Genomic DNA, 12797 nt, shown 5'->3' with positions numbered 1-12797 from the left:
ATGGATCAGTGAGTGCTGGTCCCCGTCTCCTCCTCAGGAGATGCCAGCGCTCACTTCCGCTTCGCTCTGCTGTGTCCCGTAGGGTGCCTGAATTAAAGACCAAATTAGCTCATAAGCACACTAAACTATAAGAAGGGCTCTGCCCCTTCCTGCATTGCCTGAGCGTTTTTGTCGTTACCCTAGTTGGTCTCTGCAAATGGTCTCCTAAGTATCTTCCAGTTTCAAGTGTTCCCGTTCCTGCTACCTGTATCCCGAGTTATCCTGCTTCAAGTGCCGTATTGAGTTGGAGTCATGCTGCGCTGAGTACTATGCCTGTCCTGCTACACCACGCCTGGTGTCTGCCTGCTGCCTAAGTCCCATCCGAGCCTATCTTCCTACTGTCTGAAGCTACCATAGGTACACCTATACGAACTATAGACTTTGACCTGTGTCCTGTTGGCCAGCTGCCATACCGTTAAGGCGGTACGGCCTAGTGGGTCCACGCACCCAACGTGACAATTCCGACAAGTGAACCGATACTTAGGAAAGGGGAATATATTAAAAAAGATATTTACATTGATTGGAATTAATTTCCTCCATAGAGAATGGTTATAAAGCCGAGTGACAACCATTATGGTCATCATCAGAACTCCTCCATGACTTTCCCGGACTCTCCCCTCTCCTCAGCCTCATAACTCTGTTTATTTACCCATCAAGCAGAAAACACATGAAGTGAAAGGTGAAAGAGAAAACAGAAGAACAGAGTTTTTAAAATATTTTTTTAAAATTTCCGCAATAATAATAATGAATTAACTAAATCCAGGTGCCAAATTTAGGAAAGGTATTGCCGCTGATGATGATTGATGTTCGGGCTCTACATGTTGTCTCGTAGCTTTGTGTTTGATGTCCTATATGCCGCCTCAAATAAAATCCTTTCTTTCCCTTTCGAGGATCCAGTAAGTCTTCGTCGACTTTTGAATGTTTGTTGATAAAAAAGTTATTTTCTGCGTTTTTCTTTTTTATAAGATGTCAAATTGCGCCTATTAAAAAGTGATGATGGTTCTTCATGGTGACCTGTAGAAGAACACATACGTTATAACCAGAAGAATATCCACACTCACACCTACTATTTACGAGGGGGTGGCTGCTTAGTATTATTATTGCACACAGATAAGACTTCTGAAAGGATGCCAGTCACACGGTTGACACATACTCACTGATGTATTGATGTTCTGGTGTCCATATCTGATGAAAATTATCGATGGTAATGTCTAGAAAAAAGAGGAAGGAATGACTTAAACACATTGACTGTAGTTATATACATAATACACATCCAGAATAACTGTCCCGGACTGGGGAGGGTCTCAGATACTTACTGTTCATTCTGATTCTTTACTGCCCATATCTGAAACTGTAGATGTTATTATCTAGAAAAAGGGCAATGAATTAAGCAGATTGATTGACAGGTCACTTTCACGTGGCAGTATTTTGGTCATTATTTTCCACCAGTATTTATAAGCCAATACCAGAAGCAAAACATAAATATAAAAAGTATAATGGAAAGATTTGTAACTTCATGTTTTGGACCAACTCCTGGTTTTTGCTTATAAATACTGATACAAAATAATATATAAAAACTGCTGTGTGAATGTGGCCTTATATCCTTATAGGACATAATATACAAACAGAATACATGTCCTGGACTGGGAAATGTCCCTGACTGGGGAGAGTCTCGTATACTGACTACTGATGTTCTGATGTTTTTCTAATATTTTGCTGCACATAGCTGATAGAAATTGTTGATGTTATTGTCTAGAAAAAAAGGAAAGGAATGGGTTAAGGAAATTGTTTGACTGTAGCTACGGTATATACACATGTGGTTTATACAAACTATACACATAATACACATACAGAATATAAGTCCTGGACAAGAATGGCCTGGTCTGGTGGGGGTCTCCTATACTCACCCTTTATTCCGATGTTTTTCTTCCCATGACACTTGATGTTATTGTCTAGAAAGAAGGGACAGAGTTAAGCAGATTAATTGACAGGTCATTTGTCAGTTTCACACAGCAGTATTTCGGTCAGTATTTTGCTTCAGTTTTTTTTTAAAGCTAAAACTAGAAACAGAATAAATAGAAAAAGTAAAATGGAAAGATTTGCACCTCTTCCAAGTTTTGAACCTACTCCTGGTTTAGGATTATAAATACTAATACAAAATAATAAGAAAGATACTGTGTAAAAGTGGCCTTATAGCTATAGACTATATCAGGATTCAAACCCAAAAACTCCTGTATCCGAGGCAGCAGCTCTTCTCATTGAGCTATAGGGGATGTTGGACAGCTCCACTGCTGAATCTGTTGTGTCGGTTTTATTGACTTTTGCCTCTCTGGATTCCTTTCCTTTAACCCCTTTAGGACACAGCCTGTTTTGGCCTTGTGGACACAGATGATTTTTTCAAATCTGACATGTGTCACTTTATGTGGTAATAACTCCGGAATGCTTTTACCTATCCAAGCGATTCTGAGAATGTTTTCTCGTGACATATTGTACTTTATGTTAGTGAAAAAATGTGGTCGATAAATTCAATATTTATTTGTGAAAAACTTCAAATTTTAGCAAAAATTTTAAAAAATTAGCATTTTTCTATATTTAAATGTATTTGCTTGTGAAACAGATCGTAATACCACACAAAATAGTCACTAGTTAACATCCCCCATATGTCTACTTTATGTTTGCATAATTTTTTTTCACGTCCTTGTATTTTTTGAGGACGTTACGAGGCTTAGAACTTTAGCAGCAATTTCTCATTCTTTCAATAAAATTTCAAAAGGCTATTTTTTCAGGGACCAGTTCAGTTCTGAAGTGGTTTTGAGGGCCTTATATATTAGAAAGTCCCCATAAATCACCCCATTTTGAAAACTGCACCCCTCAAGGTATTCAAAACCACATTCAGAAAGTATTTTAACCCTTTAGGCGTTTCACAGGAATTAAGGCAAAGCAGAGGTGAAATTTACAAATTTCATTTTTTTTGCCAAAATTCATTTGTAATAAAAAAAAATCTGTAACACAGAAGGTTTTACCAGAGAAACGCAACTCAATATTTATTGCCCAGATTCTGCAGATTTTAGAAATATCCAACATGTGGCCCTAGTGTCCTAATGGACTGAAACACAGGCCTCAGAAGCAAAGGAGCGCCAAGTGGATTTTGGGGCCTCCTTTTTTTAGGAATATATTTTAGGCACCATGTCAGGTTTGAGGAGGTCTTGTGGTACCTAAACAGTCGAAACCCCCCCCCCCCAAAGTGACCCCATTTTGGAAACTACACCCCTCAAGGCATTTTTCTAGGAGTATAGTTAGCATATTGACCCCACAGTTTTTTTGCAGAATTTAGTGGAATTAGTCTGTGAAGATGAAAATCACCTATTTTTCTGTGGAAACATAGAATTTTTTCATTTTTACAAGGAATAAAGGAGAAAAAGCCGCCCAACATTTGTAAAGCAATTTCTCCCGATTACGGCAATACCCCATATGTGGTCGTAAACTGATGTTTGGACCCACAGCAGGGCTCAGAATGGAGGGAGTGCCTTTTGGATTTTGGAGCGCAGATTTTGCTGGATTGGTTTTCAGTGCAATGTCGGGTTTGCAACGCCCCGGAGGGACCAAAACAGTGGAAACCCCCCAAAAGTGACCCCATTTTGGAATCTACACCCCTCAAGGAATTTTTCTAGGGGTATAGTGAGCATTTTGGCCCCTCAGGATCTTTTTTAGAGCTAAGGTGACCAAAAAACAGCGATTTTGGCGCTTTAAATTCTTTATTTATTACAGCGTTCACCGTGCGCAATAAATTACGTTTTCATTTATTCTGCCGGTCGGTACGATTACGCCGATACCATATGTGTATAGTTTTTTTTAAGTTTTGCCGCGTTTGCACAATAAAATTACGTTTCTATAAAATAATTTATTTTCTGAGACACGCTATTCTGAGCCGTAACTTTTTTATTTTTTCGTCAAAAAAGCTGTGGGAGGTCTTGTTTTTTGCGGGACGGGTTGTAGTTTATATTGGTACCATTTTGGGGTAAATGCGACTTTTTGATCACTTTTTATTCTATATCTTGGGAGGGGTGGTGACCAAAAAATAGCGATGCTGACAGTTTTCCGTTTTGTTTGCGGCGTTCACAGTGCGGAAAAATTAACATTATAGTTTCATAGTTTGGGTCGTTACGAACGCAGCGATACCAAATATGTGTACTTTTTTTTAACGTTTTCATTTTTTCCCTATAATAAATGACTTATTATAGGAAAACAAAACCTTTTATTTTTACACTTTTATAAAACATTTTTATTTACTTTTTTTTACACTTTATATTTTTGTTAATTATCTTTTTTTTTACTTTTTACACTGCAGCACTGATCGCTGCTAGAATACATTACACTACCTAGGTAGTGTAATGTATTCCAACTGTCAGTGTGACGTCACAGTCACTCTGACAGTTGGTCTATGAGGATCAGCAGAGGATGATCCTCATAGGCCGACATACATGGCAGACTTGGGGGCCGTTGTCTGGCCCCCGGGTACCATCACAAGCATCAGAAGCCCCCACGATTGCATGGGGGCTGCTGATGCGCTACAAACCCGCTACATGCGGAGATCGCAATCGAGCCCCGCATGTAACGGGTTAATTGCCAAAATCAGCGCGATGAGCCGCTGATCGGCAACACTGGAGAGTGTCAGCTGTCGGGGACAGCTGATTTCCAAGTTCCCGATGCACACTGTCGCCGACAGTGTGCATCGGGAACGACACAGTGACTTCCTGTCACTCTGACAGGAAGCCTATCAGGACCAGCCGAAGGTTGGTCCTGATGGGCTTCCGTCCATGGCAGACCCGGAAGACATTGTTTGGCTTCCGTTTGCCATACTAACTATCGGCAGACCCCGCGATTTCGGACGGGGGTCTGCCGATATGCTAGAAACCCCTAAAATTCGGCGATTGCACCCGATCGCCGAATTTAAGGGGTTAATTCGCCGAAATCAGCGGCAAAGGACCGCTGGCCGGCAAGAGGGGAGTGTCAGCTGTCGGCGACAGCTAACCTCCCGGTTCCCGGTGCACACTGTCGCCGACAGTGTGCACCGGGACCAACTCAGTAACTGTACGTCCTCGTGCGGGAAGTAACCTCCCGCGAGGACGGACAGTTACGTCCTGGTGCGGATAGGGGTTAATGCCTTTTAGGTCTCACTCTTTTGGCTTACTATATAAACCTGTCCCTTGCCCTTCCTGAGTGTCAGACCATTGATGTTCCTGCCTGTAGTCTAGTTCCTTTCTCTACAAACTGTAGCAGCTTATTTGTGTACCGAAATGTAATTCATCCCTGACCACGTCTCTGCTTTATGCTACAACTTGTTGCTGCTTATCTGTGTACTGATGGCTCCAGTCAACAATAGCAGCCATGCTGCAGTACTGCAGATCTTCTCCTATTCAAATGAATAGGAGCAGTACTGCAGCATGGCCGCTATACAATTTACGGAGCCATCTGCTTCCGACACCTGCCACTGCATAACATCTAGAGCCCAGAGGAATCTGGAATAGTTGATCGGTGCAGGGTCTTGGTTTTGCACCCCCACCAATCATATACTGATGATCTATCCTGTGGATATGTTATCAGTATATAAAAAAAAAAACGCCCTGTGCCTGTACAACCCCTTTAAACTGATTAATTTAGTTATAGCTATATACATAATACAAAGACGGAATACATGTCCTGCACTGCAGAAAGTCCCTGTCTGGGGCGGGGGGTCTCGTATACTCACTTCTGATGTTATGCTGGCCAAGTCTAATGAAAATTATTGATGTTAATATATAGTAAAAAATTTTAGAAATTAGTTATACAGATTGGTTGACTTATAGATATACAGTATATGCAAAGACAGAATACATGTCCTGGACTGGAGAATTCCCCTGTCTGGGGTGGGTCTTTTATACTCACTAATGATGTTAAGATGTTATGCTGCCAATGTCTCATAAAAATTATTGATGTTAGTGTCTATAAAAAAAAAAGGGAAGAGATAAGTTAAAGCGGTTGTCCGGGCACAGGGCGGTTTTTCATACTGATTATGTATGCAGGATAGGTCATCTGTATATAATTAATTGAGGTTCGACACCCGGACCCCCGCACCAATTAGCTGCTCCGGCTGACTCTGGGCACCGGATGTCCGTGCCGGAAGCAGATGGCTCCGGTCACAGTATAGCGGCCATTCTTCAAGACAGCAGCTCTGCTCCTATTCAAGTGAATAGGAACAGGGTTGCAGTACTGCAGCACGGCCGCTATACTGTGATCGGAGCCATCTGCTTCCGACACCATTTACTGCATAAAATCTGGTGCCCGGAGGCAGACGGAACAGCTGATCGGTGCGGGGTCCGATATACTGATGATCTATCCTGTGGATGGGTCATCAGTATGGAAAACCGCCCCATGCCCAGACAACCGCTTTAAACAGATTGATTTACGGTACTTATAGATAAATATATATGCAAAGACATGTAAAATACATACAAATACATGTCCTGGACCTGAGGATGCCCCTGTCTGGGGAGGGTCTCGTATACTCACTAATGATGTCCTGATGTTATGCTGCGAATGTCTGATGAAAATTGTTGATGATAATGTCTAGAAAAAAAGGGAAGGAATGAGTTAAACAGATTCATTGACATAGCTATATACATAATACAAGACAGAATACATGTCCTGGACTGGAGGATGCCCCTGTCTGGGGAGGGTCTCGTATACTCACTAATAGAGATGAGCGAACTTATCAAAAGTTCGGTTCGGCTAGTTCGCCGAATTTCACAAAAAAGTTCGGTTCGGACCGAACTAGTTCTGACCGAACCTGTCACTTACGTGCGCCGAGCATGCTACTGTCCAGGGTGCTGATAGAGTTAATGGGCTGCACTAACTCTTTCAGCAACCTTCACAGTACATGCTCGGCGCGCGGAAAATACCATTTAAATGTAATAAAAAAATAAAAATTATACGTTCGTACTTACTTTCCTCCTGTCCGGCCTCCAGCGATGACGTTTCATCCCTTTCGCCGCTGCAGCCAATCACAGGCTGTAGTGGCGGTCACGCACGTCAGGATGACGCTTCATCCCACGTGACCGCCTCTGCAGCCAATCACAGGCTGCAGCGGCGACATGAATGAAACGTCATCGCTGGAGGCCGGACAGGAGGAAAGTAAGTATGAACGTATTATTATTATTTTTTGGCATGTATGTATGTTGGCATGTATGTATGTATGTATATCTGTGCATGTATGTTTGCATGTATGTTGGCATGTATGTATATATGTGCATGTTTGTATGTATATTTGCATGTATATATTTGCATGTATGTATTTTTGCATGTATGTTGTCATGTATGTATGTATGTATGTAGTCATGTATGTATATATGTGCATGTGTGTATGTATATTTGTATGTATGTTTGCATGTATGTTTGCATGAATGTATGTATATTTGCATGTGTGTATATATATATATATATATATATATGTATGTATGTTGTCATGTATGTATGTATGTTGTCATGTATGTATATATGTGCATGTATGTTGGTATGTATATATGTGCATGTGTGTATGTATGTATATTTGCATGTATGTATGTTGTCATGTATGTATGTATATATGTGCATGTATGTTTGCATGTATGTTGGCATGTATGTATACATGTGCATGTTTGTATGTATATTTGCATGTATATATGTTTGCATGTGTGTATGTATGTTTGCATGTATGTATGTTTGCATGTATGTATGTTGTCATGTATGTTTGTATGTATGTTGTCATGTATGTATGTATATATGTGCATGTATGTATGTTTGCATGTTTTTATTTTTGCATGTATGTTTGCATGTATGTTTATATATGTGCATGTATGTAATTATGTTTGCATGTATTTATGTTTGCATGTATATTTGTGCATGCTTGTATATATGTATGTATGTATCTTTGCATGTTTGTTTGTATGTATGTATGTTTTCATGTGTGTGTGTATGCATGTATGTATGATAGTTTGCATGTATATATGTATGTATGGCCATGTATGATACTGTCTGCTGGCGCCCTGTATCTAAGTCAACTTCGCGGCAGGCTTCTATACATGGTATAACAGTCAGTATCACACATTAAACTGAATCTAAGCCGACAACATGTTTTATTTCATTATTTTATTTTTTTACAGGTTTGGTGTTTGGACTACGTCGGTTTCGAGGACTACTTCGATGACGGTTTTTTTTTCTACAATAAAATGGTTAATGAGGGTTGTGTTGGGGGTGCTTTATTTCAATAAAATATTTTATCTATATCTTTGTCTTTTTCTTTTCAAATTTTATTATTACCACTTTAGTAATGGCCGCTGTCTGAGTGACAACATCCATTACTAATGCGAGGCTTAGTGTTAGCCGGTGCAGAGGCTAACACTAACCACCATTATTACCCCGGTACCCAAAACCACCAGGGGTGCCGGGAAGAGCCAGGTACGATCCAGTACCCGACCATCTGTTGTGATGGTCGGGCCCTGGGGCGGCCGCAGGCTGGTATTATGAGGCTGGGAAGGGCCAAAAACAGTGGACCTTCCCACCCTTGTAATGCTAGGCTGCTGCTGCTGTGTTGTATCTGGCTGGTTATAAAAGTGGGGGGGGACCCCACGTCATTTTTTAAAATTATTTATTTATTTACATTTTTTTTTTAAAAAAGACATGGGGTTCCACCCAATTTATCATAACCAGCCACATACAACACAGTGTTATTAGCCTGGGAATGGACAAAACCAGTGGCCCTTCCCACCCATGTAATGCCAGACTGCTGCGGCCTTGTATATGGCTGGTTATTAAAAATGTGGGGGACCCGTCTATTGCTAAATTTGTTAAATTCCAAAAAAAAACGACGTGGGGGTCCCCCCCATTTTTATAACCAGCCCGATACAACACAGCAGCAGCAGCCTAGCATTACAAGGGTGGGAAGGTCCACTGATTTTGGCCCTTCCCAGCCTCATAATACCAGCCTACGGCCGCCCCAGTACCCGACCATCACAACAGATGGTTGGGTACTGGATCGTACCAAGCTCTTCCCGGCACCCCTGGTGGTGGTGGGTACCGGGGTAATAATGGGTGGTTAGTGCTAGCCTCTGCACCGGCTAACACTAAGTACCGCCTTAATAATGGACGCTGTCAATCAGCCAACTGCCATTATCTAGGCACTAATAAAGTTTGAAAAAAAAAACACAAAGACAATTCTTTTTTATTGAAATAAGAAATCCCCAACAAAACCCTCGTTAACCATTTTATTAAAATTTGAAAAAACGCAGATCTACGCAGTAGTCCAACGAATCGTAGATGTAGTCCAATCGGTACATCAAAATCTGCAACAACATAAAAAAACAGTTATCAATGTGAACAATACCAATACTTCTACTCACCTACACACATATATACACGCACACACAAACAAACAACCATACACAGACACACACATATATACACAAACACAACAAGATATACACACACACATAAACAGACAAACACACACATATACACGAACTCACACATATACAAACAAAAACACACATATCCAAACACACACACACACAGTTATACACACATACACGAACACACATATACACAAACACATATACACAAACACACCCATATATACACACAAACACACACCCATATACACACATATACACATATACAAAAACACACACAAACATCTACACACAAACATATACACAAATACACCCATATATACACAAACATATACACAAAACACATATACACAAACACACCCATATATACACACACACATATAAAAACAAAAACAGACAAAGTCACATACCCAAACACACATATATACACAAACACACACATACACAAACACGGTTTCTTTTAAATGCTGCTGGGGAACCCGCTCGATCCACTATATACGGCTGCGCTACAGTGCAGCATTTAAAAGAAACAGGATCCTGACCTGTCCATAGAGTTTAAGGCAGCACAGAGTATTTCAGGAGATGAGCGTGCAGATTCAGTGCTGCTGCGAACTCTGCTCTTACCATTACGTAGCTCTCAGTCTGTTACCTCTCCTCCACTCCTGTCCTCCAGAACACCTTCACATGATTGGCAAGTCACCACGTAATGGTAAGAGCAGAGTTCACAGCAGCACAGAGTATTTCAGGAGATGAGCGTGCGGATCTTGTGCGGGGTGGTGACTTGCCAATCACGTGAAGGTGTTATTGAGGACAGGAGTGGAGGAGAGGTAACAGACTGAGCTACGTAATGGTAAGAGCAGAGTTCACAGCAGCACTGAATCTGCACGCTCCTCTCCTGAAATACTCTGTGCTGCTGTGAACTCTGTTCTTACCATTACGTAGCTCAGTCTGTTACATCTCCTCCACTCCTGTCCTCTATAACACGTTCACATGATTGGCAAGTCACCACCACGCACAAGATCCGCACGCTCATCTCCTGAAATACTCTGTGCTGCTGTGAACTCTGCTCTTACCATTACGTGGTGACTTGCCAATCATGTGAAGGTGTTCTTGAGGACAGGAGTGGAGGAGAGATAACAGACTGAGAGCTACGTAATGGTAAGAGCAGAGTTCACAACAGCACTGAATCTGCACGCTCATCTCCTGAAATACTCTGTGCTGCCTTAAACTCTGTGGACAGGTCAGGATCCTGTTTCTTTTAAATGCTGCACTGTAGCGTAGCCTTATATAGTGGATCGAGCGGGTTCCCTAGCAGCATTTAAAAGAAACAGGATCCTGACCTGTCCACAGAGTTTAAGGCAGCACAGATTATTTCAGGAGATGAGCACGGGCAGCCGTTCGTTTTTCCGAGCCGTGCTCCCATCATGCACACGACCGTAAAAACACCCGTTATTGCGGGTCGTAATTACGACCCGCAATAACGGGCTCATAGACTTCTGTTACCCACGGGTACCTTTCCGTATTCTCACGGGAAGGTGCCCGTGCCGTTAAAAAAATAGAACATGTTCTATTTTACGGGCCGTGCTGCTATAATTATAATGACAGCACGGTTCGCAAAAGCGGCCAGCTGCCCGTGGCCGGCCGTGCTCGTACTTACGAGTCGTAATTACGAGCACGGCCCGTAAAATAAAAAAATAGAACATGTTCTATCTTTTTAACGGCACGGGCACCTTCCCGTGAGAAAACGGGAAGGTACCCGTGGCTAACAGAAGTCTATGGGCCCGCTATTTCGGGTCGTAATTACGACCCGTGATAACGGGTGTTTTTATGGTCGTGTGCATGAGGCCCCGTAATGATGGGTGGCTACAGGTGTGCACCCGTCATTACGGCAGCGTTGCTAGGCGACGTCAGTAAGGGTATGTGCACACACACTAATTACGTCCGTAATTGACGGACGTATTTCGGCCGCAAGTACCGGACCGAACACCCTGCAGGGAGCCGGGCTCCTAGCATCATATTTATGTACGATGCTAGGAGTCCCTGCCTCTCCGTGGAACTACTGTCCCGTACTGAAAACATGATTACAGTACGGGACAGTTGTCCTGCAGAGAGGCAGGGACTCCTAGCATCGTACATAAGTATGATGCTAGGAGCCCGGCTCCCTGCACTGTGTTCGGTCCGGTACTTGCGGCCGAAATACGTCCGTCATTTACGGACGTAATTAGTGTGTGTGCACATACACTAAATAGTCACTGTTCAGGGTGCTGAAAGAGTTAACTGATCGGCAGTAACTGTTTCAGTACCCTGGACAGTGACTACCGATCACAGTACCTGTAAAAAAAAAGACGTTCATACTTACCGAGAACTTTCTGCTTCCTCCAGTCCGGTCTCCTGGCCGTTGCCTTGGTGACGCGTCCCTCTCGACATCCGGCCCGACATTCCTTGATGACGATGCAGCCTTGTGAGCGCTGCAGCCAATCACAGGCTGCCGCGGCCTCTGCAGCCAATCACAGGCTGCAGAGGCCTCTGCAGCCAATCACAGGCTGCCGCGTCAGAAAAGGTCGGACTGGAGGAAGAAGAGGGACTCGTCAACAAGACAACGACCGGGTACGTATGAAATGCTTTTTATTTTATTTTTAATCAGCAGCCTCTTTTCTCTATCAGTGATTGATAGAGATAAGTGGCTCCCGATTTGTATAATGTTTTTGACCGGGTTCGGTCAAAACGGGTTCGGCCGAACCCGGTGAAGTTCGGATTCGCTGCGAACCGAACTTTACCGGAAGTTCGGACCGAAACCGGGTTCGGTTGTCCCGGTTCGCTCATCTCTACTCACTAATGATGTTTTGATGTTATCTAATGAAAATGTTTGATGTTAATGTCTTGGAAAAAGGGAAGGAATGAGTTAAACAGATTGATAGCACATACAGAATACATGTCCTGGACTAGAGAATATCCCTGTCCGTGGAGGGTCTTATATACTCACTGTTTAATCTGATGTTTCTGAAACTGTTGATATTATGTTCTAGAAATAAAGGGAATGAGTTCAGCAGATTGATTGACAGGTCACTTTCACACTGCATGATTTTGGTCAGTATTTTGCATTACTATTTATAAGCCAAACCCAGAAGCGGAACATGAATAGCAAAAGTATAATGGAAATATTTGCACGTCTTCTGTGTTTTGGACCAACTCCTGATTTTGGCTTATAATGCAAAATACTGGGTGTGAAAGTGGCCTTAGAGCTATATACACAAAGAGTATACATGTCCTGGATAGGGATGCATGATGCATCGAAACTTCGATACTGTTTCGATACCGTGGACCCCAAAACGGTTC

At 42.3% G+C, this 12797-nt stretch overlaps 1 protein-coding gene across 3 annotated transcripts in view; it reads right to left on the bottom strand.

The window, feature by feature from the left end:
• Positions 1 to 741: 741 nt before the first annotated feature.
• The window catches only part of LOC142759132 (embryonic protein UVS.2-like), a 34590-nt gene continuing 22534 nt past the window's right edge, over positions 742 to 12797 (bottom strand). For 2 of the 3 annotated variants that reach the window (XM_075861008.1, XM_075861010.1), the window contains 4 exons: positions 1947 to 1991; positions 1356 to 1406; positions 1197 to 1250; positions 742 to 1053 (listed from right to left, as the gene is read on the bottom strand). In XM_075861008.1, the coding sequence (XP_075717123.1) occupies positions 1372 to 1406; positions 1947 to 1991 (80 nt within the window). In that variant the 3' untranslated portion in view covers positions 742 to 1053; positions 1197 to 1250; positions 1356 to 1371. Of the gene's footprint in view, positions 1054 to 1196; positions 1251 to 1355; positions 1407 to 1946; positions 1992 to 6588; positions 6646 to 12797 lie in introns of those variants that run through there. The other variant, XM_075861009.1, reaches the window with a different exon arrangement.

The sequence above is a fragment of the Rhinoderma darwinii genome, chromosome 4, assembly GCF_050947455.1.
Source record: "Rhinoderma darwinii isolate aRhiDar2 chromosome 4, aRhiDar2.hap1, whole genome shotgun sequence".
Taxonomy (NCBI): Eukaryota; Metazoa; Chordata; class Amphibia; order Anura; family Rhinodermatidae; genus Rhinoderma; species Rhinoderma darwinii.
This window is presented reverse-complemented; position numbering and strand designations above follow the sequence as displayed.